The sequence below is a fragment of the Colletotrichum gloeosporioides genome, assembly GCF_011800055.1.
Source record: "Colletotrichum gloeosporioides strain Lc1 chromosome Unknown consensus_25, whole genome shotgun sequence".
In the NCBI taxonomy this organism is placed as follows: Eukaryota; Fungi; Ascomycota; class Sordariomycetes; order Glomerellales; family Glomerellaceae; genus Colletotrichum; species Colletotrichum gloeosporioides.
Window position 1 is genome coordinate 116,853 of NW_025544670.1, and position 10,487 is coordinate 127,339.

Consider the following 10,487-nt stretch of genomic DNA (forward strand, 5'->3'; position numbering starts at 1 on the left):
GGGATCGAATTGTCAGTCGCGCTGCTGGCTTCACAATACTATCATTTGGCATGACCTTTGAATCCGGCCATAGGCTGAGTCGACAGGCCGCTGACGACGCATACCGCACGTATTACAGTGGTGAATCAAACCGACGGCTCTCTATGGGTATGCTCCACTTACTAGGTGCAACTTGTTTTGGTAGCTTTATTGATTGCTAGGAGGATGACTTATTCATGAATGTACGAGCCATCCGCCACAAATTAACCCTCAGAAGCTATTCTAACTGCAGTTTGTAACCACACGGCCTGCAAGAGGCTAATGCTTCCAGTCGCTCGGCTTCAGAGGACCAAATAAAGCCTGCCTGGTCGACTACAACTTTCCTCGGCCTCACAAACTTCGTCCCAAAGACTACGGCGTGAATCTCTATACCGCGCCGAGACCATGCATATTTGCATAACCGTAGCGGTATCTCCGACATTAAAATATATCAGGCTATGCCCTTGCCGTTTCATGCCCAAACGTTTATTGTGACGACCATCCTCCCCTCAGAGACTCCGGGCATTTTCCGTATGCGCAGTACAGCTTCCCAAAACCCCGGATTTTGGAGCCTCTAAAGGTGCCGCTATCAAGGCTCTGTCGTGCTAGCCGCCCTTATCTCATGCCTCCTGGATACCGCTATTCATAACGATGGACTTGGTGTTTCGCTTGGCGTTGATGACATCTTTACAGATAGCAGGACGATAAACACGTCGGATCACACAAGAATTTTGACAGCAAATCTCTTCGGTCTGATTGGGTCCAATCATCGCGTTCTGAACTGTAGCCCTGTTCTTGGAAGCGAAGGCGGCTTCAGCGTCGTTGCCTTCTATCCTGATATCACACATTACATTACAGCCGAGTTATGTTGATTCTGCCGTTGGACGCACGCAGTATCTGCCTGGTTTGTCTTCCGAGTAATTCAAACGTGGGCTTCAACTGATCGACAAAACCCGTGAGTGACGGATCAACGTCAAGGGTGTCAGTCTGATTGAGATATATGCCGATTGCCTGTTGTTTCTGAGCAACTATCTGTAACTTTCGGTAATTGCTGATTTCGCCACTTGCTGGTTGACAGACCCGCACCGCCGGCCTTCTGGTGGGGCACAGGCTGTGTCAGGGTCGCGCATCGGCACCTGTGGTCAACCACAGTCTTACTCAGTCGGTATGGCCGGTAAAGTCTTCAAACGTGTTGAGCGTTCCTGCATAATCAGATATACCCAACAGGCGGCGCACACTACAACGAACCACCGTGTCTGGCAGATTTCCGAGAGGCACCAATCGAAGACATATCCGCGGCGACATCAAAGAAACACCCTTGGCCTATTGGCTGCATCGATGCGATATGCGTTACGAAACGGGAAATAATCGATCGTCTGCTCCGAATAATCCCTATTGAAGGAATCTACATCCTGTGTCTCATGGTTGCTCAGTGTTATGTGCTCAAAACATTGATTTCGATTGTCAACGAGGTCTTTCTCTTCTCAGCACAAGACGGCATGGTCGGCTTCTCGTCTGCGCAGTTTCCGGCAGCGGTATCACGCATCCATCCGAATTATTTCTAGCCAACTGTGTGCTTCGCTTCATTCGCGAGACCGCGTTAATAACAGCCCCACGATACGGACGGGCTTTTCGGCCGCTCTCTACGAAGCCGTCATGGAACCTGCGATCAAGTCGGCTTTCTAGATGAATAGATTCCAGCAAACTGACTCGCAGATCCGCGTGGCTCTTCCAGAGACCAAGCGGGCGCTCAACAAGTTCATGCGTGTTACCTTGCGACCGTCAGATTTAGAGCTTCAGAGCTTCGGTAAGATGATTGGGTGGTGGTAGATTGCCTTCGTTAATTCATTTTCACGGATTGATTCCCGCGGACATCTGATTATTTTCGTGCATGAGACAGAGTGTTGGCTCAGTCTACCGAACATTTTTGGGATGGTTCAGCTCATCACTTATGCAGCTTGGTCTGTTATTCTATGAATTACATTTGCATTGCCTCATCCACTTGATCTGCTGCTTCAAGTTCCGTCCTCAGCGGCTTGGCAACGGCACTGATGAGGGACATCGCCTGTTGCGGTGGGTTACCGACTTCAACTCTCGGCCATTCCTTTGGACGGCCTTGCTTGACAACATAAGGACTCCCTCTGTAATCCAATGGCGCAGCGGCTCATCGAATCTCTCAATGGCGACGTCGAGGCCTCACGATTGCCGTGAAATCCTTTTGCGAAATGGGGGAAGCAAATATCAAGACGGAGAAAGGTGATGAAACAGACCGAGCCCCGTCATCCTTAACCGATCGTCTCGGTTTGAACGTGGACGAAGAGGTTACATCCGGGACGCTTCTAACGATCAAGCAATCCCAGTGCAGCGCAAAGCGCTTCGAAAAGAAGAGCTACCCTCTTGTCGATGTCAATATCACCGCCTGGCTGGATCATCTTCAGCAGACGAAAGACTCTGAATGCGGCCTGGATTGATGCCACCGTCAAAACCATGCCTCGGAATCCGTCGGCGGCGTGCGTCACGCCTGTGCTGGAGGATGAGCTCCGACGTCTCTGTGACGTACCCGACGTGGGAGTGACTTTCAGGATAGTCAAGAGACCATCCATTCGGTGACCAACTAAAGTGTCTCGCGTGACTCATCATGTGACAACCAAAAGGCGCAACGGTTGTTAGCGATGCAAACACTCTCTTTACTTGCTTAGAAGCCCCGCCAGTGGTCGACCAAGATGGAGGGGTGTGATGAAGAGGCGATGGGCTGAATCGGGTTCGTTGTCCTTCAGTAAATGTTGCAAGTTCTTGATGATCTCAATGGTTGGCTCAGATTTAACATGAGGCCAAGAAAAGCGTGTGAAATACTTGCCTGACTATCGACACTTGCGGGTTGAAATTGGCGGGTCGGGGGTGGAAGAAAGTAATGCAGCGCGTTTCCGCGTTAGAGCATAATTTCGGCCAACCCCTTATTTGCTTGACATCCGACTTACCTTACATTTACTGCTGCAACATCCTCCTCGACAGAGTTATATCATGCAAACGAGGCACACGAAATATTCCGGGAGATTTGAAATCAGAAACAAGACACTACCTGTGCCTGCTTTCTCCAGCACTGGTATTCCCTTTATCTAAACGATGGCACGCGTCCTGGAGGCGCGAAAATGGACCAGCTGTTGGTGTATCGTGACGCATTGCCTGTCCCCGGGCTTTTCAACAGACGCGGTTTCCAAATTCGCGGCGAAGAATCTACGCCGAAACATTTGCCTCAATCTTATTGGATATTGAAATTTAGTTGTCGCTGCGTTCACAGCAGCAGCTGTGGTATGAAAGACAGGCGACATGCTCAATTTAGCTTTCGGGCTAAACACGCTCATTGAAAGGTTGTCTTTCTTTCCCGCGCATGACCAGTGACTTGAGAGTAAGAAAGCTCAGATGGTTCAAGACTGCTATGAGAGCACTTCGTATTTCTCTACGAAGTGAAGTAAACCGTCCACTGAGCATGCTGATGTGCCAAGTAGACCATAAAAGCTTTGAAGGGACGAAAGCGCCGTCATAATAGTAAAGATGGCCTCTGGATATAAAACACAGCGTGAGGAGTGTTCTTTTTTGTTTTTTGCAATCCTTCTTCCCTTCTAACTTTTCTTCTTCGCAGTTTGCCGCCTGGAGGCGCACCTTGTTGCAAAACCCGTTCCAGTTCAGTGAAATTATGCATGGAACGGAGGGCAGACTCTGATGGCTTCCGAGAATAGTCTTATTGACGGCAATGTCCTTCAATGCGTTCTAACTACGCATTGTCGTGATATAATGTGGATGAACATAGGCATTATCTGATGGCGAAGTCGCAGTCATTGTCACGTGTAAGCCGCTATTTGACGGCGCAGATTTCCATGCATTGAGTCGGTCAAAGAGTTGAAGGATGGCTCTGGAGAAAGCGGTGGAGTTGGTATGTACCTCCGCAATACTCTGTTATTTCATCAGATGCTTTTGCGGATGGTCGGTAGCACCACGTCTAAGTCAGTTGAGAAGTCAATTGACTGAACTAGAGGCCTGTAATTATCGGCTTTGAAGACATGGTCAAACTGACGCAACGACTCGGGGTCGCTGTTCAGCCGCACTGCGCTGGATGAACGCGCCTCGACATGTCGACCATGACCCGTGTGAGCCGGCAGACCTGGACTGAGTCGGAAAATTTAAGCAGCTGTGAGCTAGTCATTCTATTGTGCTTTCGAGAGTCCTGTTTGGAGACAAGCGGTCGACATCATGGACGTCGAGGCTTCTAAGATTCGATGACAACGCGCATGGTTCAAGAAAGCAAGAATGTGTTCGGAGGTGCGATGGGATGCATAGGTTTTATATGCGAATCGCTACCCCTGATGATGTAGCCTCTGCCAAATCCCTTTTCTGCTACGCAGCCCAACAAGAGACGAGCCTTACGGCCCAGAAATTGTCTACGCAGTCAGCGCTGCCGGATTCCAGACACAAAATTTCTCAAAGGTAGTGGAATATGTCGACACAATGACGCCGCAGTCATCGCTCGCCGGAATGGTTGGTCAGTCTCATCGCAGGAGATGGGCCGGTCACGACGAGCTCGCAGTTGACAAGATGCCAAGCATTGCAGTTTTCTGGCTGGCCATTGCTAACTAGCTCAGGTGCTGTTCGGCCGGGAGGAAGCGCCGACATTGGAGTTGGCCCAGAGTCGGACAGGACGTCGGTCAGAGGCTCCCAGTCCGAAATACGCAGTACGCACGCGCTAATGGTACCGCAATCTTCGCCCGTGCTGGGATCCGTGACGTAGGACTCGATCATGGTAATTTTCTAGCCATAAAATATATCTTGAAAGTTCGGCACGCCGTCTGTCTGCACTTCGGCAGTGACCAGGTAGTTTTCAGATTGACGGTCCAGTAATGTTTGGTGTGAGCTTCTTTGGGCTCAGAACCTGGTCATAAGGAACAAAGATTGAAGATGAACTCAATACCTACACAACCGAGAAGAGTAGATTCATCGTTATTTTTCCCCGAAGACGGACCTGAAGACGGCATTTCTGGTGTAGTACTTCTCATTTCAGCGCGGAGCAGCCTCGAAAGCGTGGTCTGAGGAGGAAGCGTTACCCAAGCCTGTGTGCCGTCATTGTTCATTTGTTGCCAAGAATTCTGTCTCAAATAAATTGGGACTACTTCCGAGGGTTCCCACCCACGATATCCTCCAGCAGAAGCCCAGTGAGACCACAGCAAACGTGCATCCTGATCGGAAGTCGGTCCTTGAAATATCGGCTTGGAGCTTGCTGATGTAAGCGAGGAGATTGAGGGCAGTTGGATTGCTTTTAGTAATCAAGTGATTGGTGTCCTTTCCTTGAGACTTTTGGTATTGGTTTGTATTTATCACCGTGCTTACTGGAGTACATGATTGCGGCGTATATGGGTCCCAGAGCTGGCACCTTGGCTATCATACTGGAGGGTATCAGTAAGGTTTACGTATTGTTTCATTTGCAATGTTGTACGGAAGAAGGAGGAGCCAAATTTCTACTAAAGCAAATAGTCTTGTTTTTGTAGTGGTGAGAGGTATATTCGCAATACCACAAGAAGATGTCGTACACTGGCGATTGGACTGAGACTACAACATGGGCCTATCATACGGCCGCATCTTGACTTGAAAGCGAAAATCGGCGACGAGCCGCATCGTTCTCGTTTCCTCCAGAACCTTTCAGATATGCAGTGATCGTCTGCCGGTTCTTCTCCCAAGAGTTCGGTCACGGGCAGACTACTGGGACTTTCCATGACTCCCTGTACGCCGCGGCGGTCTAGGTGGCCGCAGCATCACTGCAGAGCAGCCCCCCTTCAGTAGGACATCTCGAGCTGCATGAATAACGAATACTCTCGCTGTGGAAGGCAGCAGGCATCCTTGTCTCTTTGTCGTCGAGATGACTGTTCATGTGACAACCGGCGCGTAAAGACACAGCCTGGGATGGAAATGGCTTCTTTTTACTTCGTAGAGCCCACGAAAATACTCGCCATCAGCACAATGGTGAAAATCAATAATCCGTTTCTTCATGTTTTGTGCCCTTTGTCATTTCCCTGCAGTTGCTTTGCTTTTCCGTTGCCACCGGATCCGCTCGTTTAAGTTTTCAGTATCTCAGACCTTCCGTTCATACGATATCCGATCCCACTACTCGTCGCATAAAGTCTATCAATCTGAATCTGTCCTATTATCCTCTATACATCCTTCTCTTTTCTCGGCGTATTCGACTATTCTGTAAATCTGGGCCCGACCCGCCGGCCCCACTGTTCCTTGCCAAGGTCGTCCGGCATGGCATAACACGCTTGTCATCCCCACCATAGAATCCCTCTCACGAGTCGCCATGCCACCCAAGATCAGGATTCCTCCTGCGGTCCAGACAGACCGTTCCGTAATGACGCATGCTGCCCGAAAGAGACGGTTGGTGCAACTACGGTCCCAAAGCCTGCGGCAGCAATGGTCAACAACCCAACGATTTCTGCTGGAGTAGTTGGGACTTCAAAGCTGAGTGTAGTGGCTATGACGATTCTCCCGGTAAGTGCTGCCCTCTGAACATCTGCTACTCCCTGGGGTGAGTTTAGAATTTTCTCCCAAGTTTCCCGGTCGCGTCGACGGCCAAATCAAATTATAAGCTTTGCGGCATGGCGCAGGACTGCCTCATCGTCAGGGACGACGGGGAAACATCTTACCAGAGCAATTGTGGACAGTCTGGGTGTGGCGCAAGTGACAGGAATGTGCCGAAGGAGGTCATCGGCTACTATGAAGGTTAGATTCGCTCCAGAAAGTGCGACGCCACGATGAGTGTCAGTCATCAGTCCAAACAACAACATTGCCTTCCTTCCTGCAGATTGCCACAGCTTCTACGGCAGCTTTTGCAGCAGGAAGCACTGAATACATGAAGATTGACAGTCTATCGATGGAATTCTCGTTAGCGCAATGACGATGCGAATCTTTATATCCGAGCATCATCCCTGGTAACTTCCGGATGGCGCCTATGGACGACCACAAGCTGTCACAGAGGACCACGGTGGTTGAACGGAAAGCCACGTCTCTCAGAAACATAGTTGCGGCAAACTATAAGAGCTTTAACAACCCTAGGTCAATGTACACCCTCTTTCACAGGGTCAATAGGGGTAAGGAGAACCATACTCAATTGATGAATCACCTCTCCATGTTGATGCGTCAATACGCCTCGGATGCTGTGGCCTTACACTGAGCTTATCAAGCTCTCTGGGCTCTCATGTCAATTATTTGCTGACCTGGCACAGAAATATCTCGGGGCGGAAGACCGCGACGGTACCAAGGTGAGAGTTGTTTTCCAGAAACAGCCGCTTGAATTTGTCACATCTGTGACAACCCCAATAAGCCACTGTTGCCTACCTTATTTCGATATCATGGGGACTCTAGATGCCGTGGACGTTCTCAGCATCAAGAGTTACGATCTTCACGGTATATAAGATGCGCGAAATCCCATCGGCTCCAAGGTGTCGGCACACAATAATAATGTCGCCAAGGAGGATTGTGTTTGCCATGGGGAAACACAAGCTCACACCTTAATGTGACAATAAGCATCAGGTCAATTACATCATGCGGAATCGAAGCCATGTAGTTAGTTAGGTACATAGGTTTGACGACTCATCAAGTCCCTGTCTGTCAAAAGCTCGCCGCCAATACCTGCATGATCCAATCTGACATTGAATCATCAGGAGGCGGTCTATTAACAAAAGCCCGAATCTGCGAATAAGCAAGGACGTTGCAACTCCTTAATCTGGTCGGATTGCTTACATGTTCAAATCATGGAGGAGGCAAGGTCTAGGTATTTCAATCAAAGTATGCTCTAACTTGCGATCCCATGACAGGTCGGCAACGATAAGGATAACGCTTCGGCTTCATCAGCTATAGCAGTACCTAGAGCAGTTCAATTGCTGGTGAAGAATAGGGCCGCCAAAGACTCCTCGGAATGTGACGTCGTAAGCAATCGTGGACGCTACATCACCAAATTTCGGTGTCGCTGAGTACAAAATTGGGTGCCAGAAGATCGAAAATCAAAGGATGAAGCTGTTACGAGGCACTCCTCGGAGAAGCACAGCTTTTTGTGCTGTTCTATTTCGTCGTCTCGAAACAAGGAGAAATGCCGCTGCTAAGTGGCCTATCCCCTCTATCAAAACATGTCTCCCGGTTTTGCCCGATTCCCACTATCCCGGCTGGCACACGAGAGTATTCCTGAAATAACTGACCCTTCCACAGGGCAGACAGTACTCCGGAGTACATCGGGCGCCATGAAACAGGAGGGGCTCTCTTACATCTGCATATACAGGGCGCTAGCAAGCATTGCGAGCATGGCAACAAGTCGTATTGCTACCGAACCCACCCACCAGGAAAGCAAGTGCTACTTCCCAGGCAAAGGCAAGATCTAAAAGGCCAGAGACGAGCCCTTTACCTAGAACGGCGAGATTACTCACGACTAGCACAAGCTTGAAGGCCTGCGAAAACTCAAGGGTAAAGCTCTTTAGCAAATGCTGCATGACGACTTCGACATAGGACTCCCTCGTCAGAGACAGCTGGTTGTGGTGCTAAAAGACGACCGGGATCAAGCCAGCTGCGTCGATGATTACTGCTGGTCAAACACCGAAGTCGCCAACACTTGGGTCTGGTCAAGAGGCGCCAAGACTTGTGAAAGCATCAATAGACGTCCGTTTCGAGCCGTCTGCTGCGCACCTGCCGAAGTCGAGGCCCTGCTCCGCTGAGTCAAGCTGAGGCATCTTTTCCGCAGACCCTCTAACACGACGATTTCAAGATCATGTTTAATCTTCATATTGATGAGACCGTGGCCTACCTGTGAGTTGACAGTAATGGGCGAGACAATACGAATTACGACCCTAATAACGCTACTTCCAACTCCCACGTCCTCACCAGCTCAATCGAAATTCAACACAATCGACAAGCGTAAAAGATCTCACTGGCAGTTGTTCAGCTGCAGTTGTGCAGAGTTACCGGAGGCACGTAGATGTTTCGACGGCTTACCCTACTTTCCCGTCACAGTCATACGGCAGTCAGCAAGGTATGCTCGCAGGCAGTAACCTGCTGTAAGAAAGTTTAAATCAAAGCTTAGAATGGGGAGCGGATACAGATGACCATACCTACGGTGCTCAAGAAGCAATGATCGATGCTGTGACCACGGCGGACATCAAAACGTCAACCTCTTTGGGTATTGCCATCATCATGGCTCCGGGGTCCAACATGGATTTAAGCAATTCTTTCATGCGCTTGAAGAACGAGACAAGTTATCAGGGACTTTTATCACCTCTTGATTTTACTTCTGACTTCTCGACAGAGTGACAGGGTATCATTGAGACTATCCTAACCGTCATACATTCATTACATTAGGCTGGGACGCGTGTACCTTCACGACCATCTCCCTCTGTTCTCTACGACGAGCTCTATCGCCATCCGTGACTAAATATGTTTTCTGGCACAACCATATCATCCCATCTATATCAACCTATGGCCTGCGATGCACTTGGTCCCCGTGTTGATCTGCATGCTAGGTTCAAAGCCGGGTCGCAGTCAAGGGTTGAATCGAGGCAAAGACGAAGATTGGAAACTGGGACACCCACCAGACCTACCCGCATCATGACCACTAGAAACCTAATAAGATTGACCCTGCGAACCGGAAGTTTCCCACCCCTGGCATCGCATCATCGTATACCGAGGCCTCAATCATATCTTCGGACCACGTCATCCCGAGACTGGCCTTCGGCATCAAGTCCGACAAGTCATGGGAAATCGAAAATGCCGCGATCCCACCTCGAGCTCATTCGTACAGTGAACGGTCGAGTTCGAGACAACCAGACATGATGGGAGGAGATTGTGGTTTTGGATACAAGGTCGCGCCTGGAGTCGGACTCGTCGCTGACACTTCAGTGTCAAGGAAATCCAAGTAGAATCCGCCACTGTACACTTTTGCCCAGGTAAAAGACCAGAAAGGTTACACTGGGCTGGAGTGTCCATGTTTTGTACTGCAACCTCGGGCAAGAATATTGCCCCCAGAACCTAGAAAGAAAGTTGGACTTCGTCAGCAGTAAGAAACTGAAGAGAGATTTGGATCTGAGACGTATCCTTCCGTAGAGTTCTCTCATGATACATCATCTGCAAATAAAGCGTTGCTGAGGCTGCTCTGTGTTGCTTTCTCTGTGGAACGATACTCAAACCAAGCTGGGATTACTCCCCGGGGAAAATGCCCCTTCTGGTGGCTTCCCTCAGCTGGCCCACACCCATTCTACCCAGAGCGAACTTCTTGTCACATAATTAATCGCCTGATAGTGCTAGTACACTTCTGTCCCCAGCTTTCCTTATGATATCTTAAGGCTATGCAGACACATATGAAATCTTCTGGCGTGTTCGGGGCAGAGTTAAGCTTCAGCGAAGTCTTGAGCAACTCCTTCCGAGGACAAAGCTAGAAGTCTGGA

General features: G+C 49.6%; 1 protein-coding gene across 1 annotated transcript; it reads left to right on the plus strand.

The window, feature by feature from the left end:
* Positions 1 to 6,474: 6,474 nt before the first annotated feature.
* On the plus strand, positions 6,475 to 9,962 carry GCG54_00015366 (uncharacterized protein; the record flags this gene model as incomplete). Its single annotated transcript, XM_045415160.1, has 2 exons — positions 6,475 to 6,552; positions 9,675 to 9,962. The coding sequence occupies 2 exons, from the start codon at positions 6,475 to 6,477 to the stop codon at positions 9,960 to 9,962; spliced, it is 366 nt and encodes a 121-aa protein (XP_045267142.1).
* Positions 9,963 to 10,487: the final 525 nt, after the last annotated feature.